The sequence below is a fragment of the Anoplophora glabripennis genome, unplaced genomic scaffold (genome assembly GCF_000390285.2).
Source record: "Anoplophora glabripennis isolate ALB-LARVAE unplaced genomic scaffold, Agla_2.0 scaffold424, whole genome shotgun sequence".
Classification (NCBI taxonomy): domain Eukaryota; kingdom Metazoa; phylum Arthropoda; class Insecta; order Coleoptera; family Cerambycidae; genus Anoplophora; species Anoplophora glabripennis.
The window spans coordinates 265,834-279,347 of NW_019416585.1; the positions used below are offsets into that span (position 1 = coordinate 265,834).

The 13,514-nt window shown below is 33.1% G+C and overlaps 1 protein-coding gene across 1 annotated transcript in view; it reads right to left on the reverse strand.

The window, feature by feature from the left end:
* LOC108909922 (monocarboxylate transporter 13-like) overlaps positions 1–13,514 on the reverse strand; it is a 75,419-nt gene that overhangs the window by 5,672 nt on the left and 56,233 nt on the right. Inside the window, exon 2 of the mRNA XM_018714395.2 lies at positions 5,269–5,505. Within this exon, the coding sequence (XP_018569911.1) occupies positions 5,269–5,505 (237 nt within the window). The remainder of the gene's footprint in view (positions 1–5,268; positions 5,506–13,514) is intronic.

The window sequence follows — 13,514 nt, forward strand, 5'->3', positions numbered from 1 at the left end:
TCAACGGTGGATTCTTCGAACACTGACTTTAAATCATTATTACGAATTTCATTTGTTTTATTGTTAATTGTTGTAATAACACGAAGAAACACTTGGTTTCTTTCGCTTTTAATTTCTCGTATTATCAAAACATAGTGTTCGTTAAATCGATTTTTCTCGAAAACGGATCGAGATACCGAAATGAAACAAGAATACACAATTAATGGAAAAATGATTGCTCTTTCAGGTTTTGAATCAAGTTTCATGTTAGACATACAGGGTAAAAAGTTATTAATTAAATTTTCGGTAAAATTGGTCGTAAGTGGCGCCCTTTTCAAGCAATATGCGAAATCCCCTTCAAGGAGGACGGAAACCACCCCCAACTTCTTGTTTTCAAATGCAACAATGTGGCGTGTGATACCTCATTGGAAAGGTGACAGAAAGACGAATCCAGCGTACTGATCACATTTATTATTTTACAAGAGGTTTATTACTTTTCAACGAAACAATTGCTCAAAATGTGTACCATTTACTTGGTGGTAACATCCTAATCTGTGATAGGTTTCGTCCCTTACATTATGTATTGCCCTGATTTCATCTATTATTCTTTCCTTCAGCTTATCACTGTTATTTGGTTTTTGAATGTAAACCTTACTTTTGAGATGTTCCCACAAAAAAAATCCAGTGGTGTAAGAAGGTACATTGTGGTTCTATCCACCTACCGAGGAAAATTCTATCCAGATATTAGCACATAATAATAGCGTAGTGTGCCGGAGTCCCATCATGTTGAAGCTATAGCCTCTCGTCGGTCAAGTTACGGTCCAAGGGATTTGGGAATAACTGTCATAGAATTACCATTAGTTTAATTTACCATGGACGTTTTTTCTCATGTTCAGGTATTATTAAAACTGTCTTATGATTAAGATCACTGTCACGGGACAGTTGACGGGCTGAAGTGACTGAATTTTCTTCCACAGCTAGTAACAAATTCAACTTCGTGTCGTCATCAACAACAGCCTGCCTCTGTCTCGGTACATTCCTGACATGGTCCATCTCTCGATATCGTGCCTCTATTTTATTAATGGTACCTTGATTTATTGGTGGCAAGTCGAGATGTGTTTCTCGAAACAGACGAACAACCTCGCATTGAGGTCGCGCCCTATTATCATCAAAATTTCGATTTTTAGCGGTTCACTTAAATAAGGCATTTTCACAAGTTTGCAACAACAATTCGTTTCTCTTAATACGGCATACAAACAAAAAGTAGCAATATCAATTGTGACAAAAAATTTCCATGGATTTTTTTGTGGGAACATCTCAAAAGTAAGGTTTACATTCAAAAACCAAATGACATTGATGAGATGAAGGAAATAATAGGAGATGAAACCAGGGCAATAACACCGGAAAGGTTACGTAATGTAAAGGACGAAACCTATCACAGATTAGGATGTTGCCAACAAGTTGCACATTTTGAGCAATTGTTACGTTGAAAAGTGATAAACAACAATTACATTTAATGTTATGCAACTCTCAACCTCTTGTGTGTCAGTGTGATCAGTCACGCTGGATTCGTCTTTCTGTCACCTTTCCAATGAGGGGTCACACGCCGTATTGTTGCATTTGAAAAAAAAGTTGAGGGTGGTTTCCGCCCTCCTGAAAGGCTACATTTCGCATATTGCTTGAAAAAGGTAGGTAAATCATTCAAACGTTGACGTGTCTCGGGAATTTTTCGAAAAATTATTTAGCTCCCCGGTAACGAATTTATTCCAGTTAAAGTCTCCACCCTGTATACAGGCTGTTAGAAATTCGCTTCTCACTACAGGGATCTCGAAAACGGTGAGAGACACAAACTAGCTTAAATGGGGCAAATGCGTAATCAGGGGACCAACATTATGCATCTAAAATATCAAGGCTAACATGATTAGTTTTCGAAATATTTGAAAAAAAAACCGAAATTTCGGTAATCCGATTTTATTTCATTTCAGCCTTGTTTGAGATGATACTGAAAGAAGAAGAACACAAAATTTACCAATTACATTAATACAATTAACAAATAATAATCCGCTTATGGCACAAAAATATTGTGAAAATATTAGGTTTTTTCTAAAATTGTGAAAAAATGTTTTTATACCAAAATTATAAAAATGTAATATAAAAGATAAAGGCGACATGTAGTATAACGCATGAAAGAGGAAAGAACAAGTAATTTTTTTGTTACAATAGCCTGCTTCGATGACTTTATGCTTTATTTGGTAGCGTAGAGGGCGCAGCAAATTACATAAGATACTTCAAAAGTCTGTTTATATGAGGTGAAAGGTATCAATTTTGCTATAAAATTCTAATAAGTTTTCTCTACCTCTTAAAATAAAAAAGTTAGACGGTCTTTCTATACGTAAGAGAATTTTATTTTTGTCATTTTCAGATTCATCCGAAAATTTTAATAATACTAGGTCGGATGGCCATTTTGGGTTTTTTGAATTTTTGGGGGGGAATTGAAGGTGTGTGTGTGTGGTGTGTGTGTGAAGGTGTGTGTGAAGGTGTGTACGTTTTATTCGTGTGGGGATGCCACCTTACGGGGGCGTACGTGTCTTTTGGTGTATTTGTCTGTCAGGTATATTATTTGTCGGAGGTCTTCTATTTTAAAGAAATGTATTCTAAAGTAATGCAAATAACTGATAAATAAGTAAAAGTAGGACTTACCCGGCATAACCTAGGCACAGGTATCTGTAACAAAGATGCCGACGGCCTCTATGCTTAAGCCGNGTGTGTGTGTGTGTATCTGTGTGTGTCTCTGTGTGTGTGTGTGTATCTGTGTGTGTGTGTATCTGTGTGTGTCTCTGTGTCTGTGTGTATCTGTGTGTCTCTGTGTGTGTGCGTGCGTGCGTGCGTGCGTATGTATGGGTGCGTGCGTGCGGGTGCGTGCGTGCGTGCGGGTGCGTGCGTGCGGGTGCGTGCGTGTGTGCGGGCGTGTGTGCGTGTGCGCGTGGGTGCGTGTGCGGTCCTTACTCTTTGGAAGAAAATCTTAGTAAAAATTCGTTCACAAGAAAACTAATATTTTAACAAGACGATGCCCTGCACATTCCACACTTCTAGTAAGAAACTGGCTTGACGTTCACTTCCCGAATAAATCGATCAAACGCTATGGTCCAATACCTTGGCCTGCACGCGCACCCGACTTGTCCCCATTAGATTAGTTCTTATGGGGATACATAAAGCAAAAAGTGTATCCAGACGATTTTGACGATAACTTGATTTACTTAAGCACTGTTGCCATCATAAACGAAGAAATGATCTCGTCTGTGTACAAGAAATTTAGAAAAAGATTAGAAATATGTGTATTACTTGGAGGTTTACAAGTTGAATAAGACTTCGTTGTTGTTGTTAATTCCAGTTCTAATTTATATTTTTTAATTAGAAAATTTACGTTTATTTGGTCTGCAGGCTACTGTGGCAATTGTTAATGGTAGAACTATTTCCGGGCCGGTTGCCAAGTCCTCGGTTTAGGTTTCTTGACGTTACGAGAGACATATCGCTCTTTTCAAAAATCGAAAACTTTCAGTTACTTCTCGAAACGTACATATTTTGAAATTTTTTGTTTTATTACATATTTGATTACTGTTCATTAAGCAAAATTTTTTATCAAGAATAACTTTTCTCGAAAAATGAACAATAAAAAAGTTTACAAGAGTGTGGTACCCTATTCGGGGACACACTGTTTATTCCGATATCTCATAATAATCGAGATAAGATCAATCAAGTTAGCTACGATTTGTTTGTACCACTATTACCACAGTATTTAATACCTGCGTAAAATTTCCTTTCAAACGTTTCGTTTTGTTTCGTTTTTGTAATCCAGTAGTTAGTTCATTCAATTAACTGTGCTATGGATCTGACATACCGTTGCAAAAGATTCATGACACACCGAATTGGATCATAAAACAGTTGAATGGTCAACAATTATAATTTTTGATATTTTACCTCGAAAAATATTTTTGCTATAAATATCATATAATCGTTTGACAGAAAATATTACGAAGAATTAAAACACAATCATAAGAATATAAATTTGGATAACTGCAAAATCGAAAATTATAGAAAAATGTAGCGTATGCCACTGCATTATATTAAATAAAACTTAAGAAAAAAACTCCTCTACTAAATAAAAAAAAAAATCCCAAATAAAACTTATTCGACATTACAGCTAAAAATGAAGAACGTCCTTAAACGAATTAAGATATGCGGTTTTGCCGTTCAACTTGTTTTTCAAACTCGATACTTTAACTTTCTTGTACTATTCCGAGTAATATGAAAAATCCCTCAAAAGGGTCGATTTTGTCCTACCTTGTATACAGTGTGGACCATTTTGGTGATGCATGTATTGGTGTCTCGGAAACTATATGAGATAGGAAAATGGTTAAATGGTGAGAGTTTTCGACAGTTCTGTAACTTTTTTACAGCACACAATGATAAGTATGAAAAATTTTAAAAACAATCTCAAAAATCAATATTTTTAATAAATCTGGCAACACCGCATAATTTTTCGAAACTATTATAGAATAGTCTGAAATAATTTTTGTAAAAGCTTATTATTAATGTCATGGCACCGAGTGAAAAAAATGGTAGTAACGACCACGTGTTTACGATGAAAAGCCCATTAGTAGTCTATCAATCTCCATGACGATAATAATATTTGCATTTGTTTCAAACTGCTTGTCATTTTCGGAAAAATGGCGTTATTCCATTGTCCAAAAAATAAATATTTACTATTATTTTTAATAACGCTTTCCAACATATCACATTTTTCTTCATTGGAATAAGGCAAAGTGTATTTTTTTCACTTAACACCATGACAGTAATGATAAGCTTTTACACAAATTTGAGACTTTTTTTATAATAGTTTCGAAAAATTAAACGGTGTTGCCAGATTGATTAAAAATATTAAAATATTGATTTTTGAGGTTGTTTTTAAAATTTTATCTTATATGTTATAACATACATATACTTTTTTTCAAAATAACTCAAAAACCTGAAGAGCTAGGATCGGTCTGCAAGCGCCATAAAATTAGCAACAGAACTGTCTAAAACTTTTTCCATTTCTCTTATAGTTTCTAAGATGCTAATAAATGCATCACCAAATTAGTTCACACTGTATATGTATAACATGGAAGTCAAAAGTATCAAATCAAAATACGAATAATTCAGTAATAAAGTGCAAAACACAATTAAAAATGTAAATTAACTGATGAATTCATAAATATAATAAGTATTCGTACTTATAAAAGAACCTACCTAGGGAACTGTACAAAAAATAGCACAATGCGGGAATCCACATTGCTTCTGCTGTTGATGCTTTAAATGCTTCTAAGAATTCAACAAATAAAACGCCAAAAGATTTGATCGTTCCTGGTACCAGTACGTTGACCAAAGTGGCGCCAAACAACACAAGCCATCCCCATCCGCCGTCTGGTGGGACCAATTTCCATTTTTCGGTTCTTCTGGTGTTCTTGGCTTCCAGTAAAACCACACCTACAAAAATGATTGTTGTAGCGCTGTAAAAATGAACAATAAGAATTATTTACATTGCAGTACATGAATAGAATATGCTACAAAATTTTATCTAGCAGTATAATTTATTTCAATATGAATTTTATTATGGGGAGTATTTCAAAAACTTTGTGTGGCGATTCCTTAAGGCGGTTTTCCAATAAACGGACAAAACACAAACTTGTGTCGAATAAAACAAAACTGTAACTTTTCGCAAACTTTTTGAAGTCTGGCGTGTTTTGCGACAGTTGGACTTTTGTTTTTCGGGTCCCGCTTGAAAGCGGTCACATCAAAAGGTTTCGACGTGTTTAGTGGAAACGGTCGTGTTGTGAACCCAATATCTATGTTGGCGTCTTCTTCTTCCCAATAACAATATTTTAATCATTAATGAATTATAGCTATTAACAAATATATATGTGGAGAGTTAAGGTGTTTACTTGCCTTGTATACAAACTAACTAACTAACCAAGTAAACACTTTAACCGTACATATATATACTTACTTTTTTTCCAGGGACTTCAGTATAAACCAGCCATAACTAAGAATAAAACCAGTGGAAAAGGATCGAAAACAAAAATAAAACTCGAACAAAATGTAGCCCGCTTGATGGAAACAAGAGTTTTGGATTTGTTTCAGTTTTGTTTTTGTTTTTCAGGTTCTAGAAAACACAAACAGGACATAAACTCAATTGTTCGTTTAGTGGAAAACCGCCATTAAGTCATTTATAAATTCAATTATAAACATTTACTTTACACACTGGGTCTAAAATGAGAACTGTATTCTTTTTTTTTCTACTACCAACGTCATGTTTTATCTTGCGTAAAATAAAAATAAATAAGAAATATCATCCTGTTGTTTTTATAAAATTATCTCCCCTCGTTAATAATAAAAAAGCTTTCCTAAAATGTTAGCATCAATATTTTTCTAATTGTATGAGACTGTTAAATATTGACTGGTCTTTTATGTTTATGTCGCGCTATGATAAGGAATATCTACCTTGCATGTAACAAATTCTATGAGAAATTAAACTCTGCATTTCGGGTTCCGAAATACAGCTCAGTTTCTAATTCAAGATATTCGCTTTGGTTTAAGGGCCCCATATTCTTTAAATAGTGTTTTCCGCAAAGACAAATAATTTCAAACATTTAATAACTGAATAATCTAAAGCTTATCAAATAATAGGAAAGTTATGTCATGCCACCTTAGTATTTTCAAAGACGCCGCAGTAAAACGAATAAACAGGTGCAAAAAACGATCAAACCATCAAGGTTTTAGGTACTGAAATCTACGAAAATACTAACTTTTTTATATATAACTCCACATGTAAATATTCTTATAACATTTACTTGCTTAGTCCTACATATAAAATTGTTTACTTTTATTTATAAGTACGTGAAAATAATTCTTAAAATGTGGGGTTAGGATAACAGAAAACGCATGTTTTACAAACGCTTTTTTTTAGTTATTATTTTATTTGGGTAAATTTAAATGGTAACAATGAATAAACAAAACATCAAGGATTTTATTTTTGTGTTTACTTTTGTTCTACACGTTTTACTTTTCAAGATTTCAGTACCTAAAAATGCCAGAAATTTCACCATTTCTCGGCCAGGGATATGGCCACCCCGAAATATCTTTAAATATATTTGTCTTAAACACAAAATGGCGCAAATATAAATAGAGCAAATATTAAAATTTAAATTAATGTTTTTTCTTCTGTTCGTACAACTCAAAGTATCAGATGCATTGTGAAGAGAGATCCGTATATTCAACACATGTTGAATGTCTTTGCAAACTTTTTTTGGTGGATTATACTTAACGATAATAATTTAAATATTTTGCGGTTTCGTTTTGCGTTTCGATGAGGTTGATATCAAATGTGCTATAAACAGGTTAAAAATAAAATGGCAACAGGGCCTAATTCTTTCTTTGTTTTTAGGGGTTGCATTTATACAGGGTGGAGACTTTAACTGGAATAAATTCGCTATTGGGGAACTGAATAATTTTTCGAAAAATTCCCGAGACACGTCAACGTTTGAATATATTTACCCACCTTTTTCAAGCAATGTCCGAAATGTAGCCCTTCAAGGAGGGCGGAAACTACCCCCAACTTTTTTATTCAAATGCAACAATGTGGCGTGTGATCCCTCATTGGAAAGGCGATAGAAAGTCGAATCCAGCGTACTGATCACATTTACTATTTTTCAAGAGGTTGAGGATTGTACAACATTAAAATGTAATTGTTAAGTTTATTGCTTTTACTTACTTTCAACGTAATAAATGCATCATTTACATTTACAACATCCTAATCTGTGATGATTTCGTCCCTTACATTACGTAACATTTCCGGTGTTATTGCCCTGGTTTTATCTCATATTCTTTCCTTCAGCTCATCAATGTTGTTTGATTTTTGAGATATCCCCACAAAAAAATCCATGGAAAATTTTTGCCATAACTGATATTGCTACGTTTTGCTAGTGTTTTTACACAGTTACACACTGGAAGTTGGATTGTATGCCGTATGTTGTTGCAAACTTGTGAAAATGCCTTATTTAAATGAATTGCTAAAAATCGAAATTTTGATGATGATTGGATATGCGAGGTTGTTTGTCTGTTCCGAGAAACACATCTCGACTTGCCACCACGATATCGAGAGATGGGCCATGTCAGGAATGTACCGAGACTGGTAGGCTGTTGTTGATGACGACACGAAGTTGAATTTGTTACTAGCTGTGGAAGAAAATCCAGTCACTTCAGCCCGTCAACTGGCCCATGATAGTGATCTCCATCACAAGACAGTTTTAAAAATATTTAAACATGAGAAAAAACGTCCATATAAAATGCGAGCTGTTCACGAGTTAGTTGGAGATGACCCAGATCGACGAGTTGAATTTTGCAATTTACTGATGAATCATATCAAAACCATTTATCTTTAGAGTGGATACTTTTCTAGGACGAGGCTAGTTTTACATTAAATGGGAACGTAAATCGACAAAATTGTCGTTATTGGGCTAAAGAGAACCGCCATTGGATGAGGGAAAATCATAATCTGCGTCCACAGAAAACTAATGTGTGGACAGGTATAATACAAGATAGAGTTGTAGGACCATTTTTATATGAGGATAATCTTAATGGAGCCAGGAATTGGAATTAGTTCGACCTTTAGAAAACGGAGGTAGTTTTCTAAAGGGCGAACTAATTCCAATTCTATGCAAGTTATTCCTAAATTCCTCGAACCGTAACGAGAGGCTATGGCTTCAACATGATGGAGCCCCTGCACGCTGTTATTATTCGCCAATATCTGGATAGAATTTTCCCCGGTAGGTGGATAGGACGACGAGGTACCTGTATATTTTCTTATCTATTAGCAGTGCACCTATAATTTTCCTGGTCATATTGTTACATAATAATATCAACTTCATAGTTAGCAACCAAATATCCACCTGTTATCACGGATGTATGAAAGAAAGATAGGTATTATTAAACCGGTTAGGCTGAAATAGTTTTTAAAATTACTTATAACATATAGTTAAAATATACGTTGTCTGCAATGGTTTTAGATCTATTGAATACCTAGCCTCCTTTAGAGTAGAAGGAGGCTAGGAACCTCAGGGTTCCATTCTGGGACCATAATTATTTAATATATTCACAAATAGCATAACTGATATATCAGATTTACCTTGTTTAATTTGTGCTGGTGAATTGAAAATGTTTTCCATGTCAGAACCTTAGAAGACTGTAGGCTAATCCTGGATAATTTAGACCATTTATCGAGATGTTGCATAGAAAATAGATTACTAGTCAATACTGCAAATTGTAACGTTAGCGGTTTAATTGCAAATTATCTCCTCTAATTATTAATTAGAATTTAAATAACAACTTACGCAGACTGCGATTTCGGCGTTATCTTCGATCCAAAACTAACTTTTTAATTGTATATCGGCACTATTGCTAGTGAAGCACTAGAACACTTGGTTGCGTTGTATGAAGTAGCCACAACTTCATTAAAACATATATGTTGAAAATTACGCCAGAAGCAAACTAGAATATACGTCACTTGTTTGGTGTCCCAATTATGACATTCATACGAATATACTAGGAAATATTCAATGAAGATTTTTGAAACTGTTGCATTTTAAAACTTATGATGCTTATCCATGCGTGGGCTTATCCTCAATGTAATTCTTTGATCCTTTTGATCACTCAGTGCTACACTTGAATGTTTTTTCCAGATTTTTCTTCGCAAAATTGTGCACAATAGTCTTGATTGGCTAAATACAATTCTACGGGAAATAACTCGACTATTACGCACATTTCACCTAGAGGAAGCGCGAACGGAACGAATACATTGAAGATGAATTTTTCGTGACAAAACGTCTAAATCTGTTTCGGGCTGAGGATAATGAAGGCTTGCAAAATGTATTTAATTTTTTTTTAAAGTTGATGATCGTCCTGGAGAGACGAAACGTTACATATAAAAATTGATTATGCCATTCTATAGAGGGCAAAAAGTTGCCATGAAAAAGTGTTATTCTTTTTTCAATATCACCTCAAACAAGGCTGAAATGAAACAAAAACGGATTTCCAAAACTTCGTTTTTTTTTCAAATATTTCGAAAATTAATTAATTGATTTTTTAGGCATAATGTTGGTCTCCTGATAAAGCATCTTTGCCCTAATTTAAGCTACTTCGTATCTCTTATCGGTTCCGATTTTAGAATAAAATGTCTTAGATAAAGTTGTAGAACTTTTTATAAAAAAAAAATTGGGCTCAGCCCGATGTCAATTGATAAACAAATGTATAAGTTATTGCAAAAAAACAGCTAAAAATCGATTTTTTTTTTAAATCTATAATTTAAAATGAAAAAATATTTTTTCGAAACTTTCAGAATATAGGAGTCGAAAACAAGAAAAAATACGCGAGTTTATTGCGTAGGATCGACAAATACAACAGTCGCATCACAATCTTTCTCCCCCCACCACGCGCATCAAACGTGTCGCATTTTACGGGGCCCAACAAAATTAAGTTTACTGTAAAAAAGGGGGTCATCCATTGCGAACTATATTTTTTATATTGAAGTAAAAGTATTCAACTACTATATGCGTATAAATTTCAGACCTTAATATTAATAAATGAGGTCGTAGCGACTTTTTGAAAAAAAAAATAAAATTCTCGCTCTTGTTGGTTGTAGAACATTTTTTTTAAATTCGTGAAAAAATGTCAGCTTTCAAATGGCAATAATGCCATTTCGATTAAATTTCAACGATAAGAAAAAGATCTACATATTTCGACATAAAAAAGAATTCGAAGTTTCGGTTGATTTTTCGCATATGTCCAATTATTTTGCCATACGCGTATAATTTGCACAGGAAAGTACAACTCTTAGAGAGCCAAGTCCAATATGGGTCGCGTGCATTACTGTATGATTTATTGAAACTTGAAACATTTGTTTTTTTTCGAAAAACTGAATTTTTGCAAAAACTATCAGATATTTTAATATAAATTTTACAAAAATGCACTTATACTACTTTCCAAGGACTACATATTCTGAAAGTTTCGTAAAAAAATCTTTTTTCGTTTGAAAATTATATAAGTTTAAAAAAACACGATTTTTCGCAATAACTAATACATACATTTGTTCATCAATTGACATCGGTTTGGGTTCAAAATTTTTGTTATGAAAAGGTCTAAAACATTTTATTCTAAAATTTTTTTTTTTATGAAAAAACTGTTTTGCAAACTTTGGACGCCAAAGAAACAATCCAAAGTAAAATGTATTTGACTTCATTTGATAGAATTTTTTTAGGAAAAAAACGATAATATGTGTTTTAAAAAAAGTAAGTAGTATGATACGCCAAAATTCCAAATTAGTAGAGCTCAAACGCACAAATTAAACAAAGGTATAAGTAATATCTTATTTAGAACAACAAAAAGAAACAAAATCTAAATTTTTCAGATATCAACTGTACAAACGCCCCCCCCCTCCCAAAGTCCATCCCTGGATCCGCCCCTGCACATTTTGACACTAAAAAGTACTTAAAAAGTGACGTGTTTTTGACGTTGGTAGTAGAAATAGATAAAAATCTTAAATAATTGTTACGCATAAATATATCAATAATAATTGTTGAAACTGCAAAACGGCGCTTAAAATTAATAATCAAAATTGTTAAAATTTATTGGGAACCTCTGGAATTGTCACCAGCTTACATACTGCAGGTGAATAGTCTTTGCCGCAAATGGTGTGTCGTCCGGGTTTTTCGTCTATCGAATGCTAATGAAAATTGCGAATTAACTGCACTGTTTGGGTTATACGAGTAAATGAATATCACATACGTCACTGGATTCTATGCAGAAAACTTAATAGGAAATCTCTTGTTAAAAATTTTCACAAATTAATAAGTTATGGTACAGAAACGACCAAAAATGAAAAACGTCCTGTATTTTTTAAACCGATCAAAAATGCAGTTTTCGCTTTTTAATTTTTTGGGGATTTTAAAATAGGGGACATCTTAACTACTTTTAATCTGTCTCCTAGATAAATAATTCCCGTATGTTTATGGGAACTTAATTTGACTCGTATAAAAACCAAAACAATAATCTTTATACAGGATGTCTTGAAATTAGTCTGCAGTCAATAACTAAAAATAAAAAAAGTTTATAATATACACCGGATGTTTCTTAATAACGTGCTAATATTTAAGGAGGTTATCCTTGGGGCCATTTTTAGAAAAAAACTTCATATGAACATATGTCCTAAAAGTCTTAACTTTTGAACTACAGTGTGCTAAAGTTTTATGAAAAAACATTTTTTTATGATAACTTTGGTATTACCCTAGATATTTTTTCAAATTTGGTACACCCCTTCTATTCATCGAGATGCATTTTTTGATGTACAAAAAATTTTATTATTTTTGCCAGTTGCGTTTTGTATTAAATATTTTTGAACCTATGGCGTATCATATTTTTCTTCAAAAATATTCAATACAAAACCTGTACAGACGCCACTGGCAAAAATAATAAAATTGTTTGTACATCAAAAAATGCATCTCGATGAATAGAAGGCGTGTACCAAATTTGGAAAAATATTTAGGGTAATACCAAAGTTATAAAAAAATGTTTTTTCATAAAACTTTAACATCCTGTTGTTCAAAAGTTAAGACTTTTAGGACATATGTTTATTTGAAGTTTTTTTTAAAATGGACCCAAGAATAACCTCCTTAAATATTAGCAAGTTATTAAGAAACACCCTGTATATTAATAGAATCAATAAATAATTGTTTCAATTTCATACATCATAAGAGAGCTACAACTCTATAAATGTGAACCCCTGAAAGTTGTTTTTTCTAGACATCTCTGAAACCATTTTATAATAATCAAATGAATTAGCAAAATATGAACAAATAAAATATTGACAAGGTATAATAATTATGTACATACAGGGTGTCCCTGAAAAGGATGGACAACGCTTGACCACAGGTTCCTTGGATGAAAACAAGACTATTTAGCCTAACGACAGATAACCTAGTTTTTTTTCAAATAATTTGAAAACTGTTTTTCTTATAAACTTCAAATTTGGTACACAGACAGAATGACGACATAATTTATATTTTTAAACATAAGCACTATTTTAGAAGCATTTTTGCCTCTTACAAAATTTTGATATCGTTTATGGATTTCGAGTAAAATTGGCATTTTTTACTCATTAAATAATATAAAATCAGTTTAAGATAAATAGAACATTCTAGTACGAGGTGCCATATAACAGAAACAAATTCATAACAATAATTAAAGAGTTCTGTGTCAAGCTATCTGTGATTTAATTTTAGCTTACTTTGTTTTTTATTTTATACTTTTGCTGAACAAACTGATGTGTTAGTAGTTTTGGGTTATTGTGAAGGAAATTGTTGTGCTACTGTTCGAATATATGCTGAAAGATTTCCTAATCGAAGAACTCCAAATCACAAAACATTTGCTAATACGGAGAGACGCCT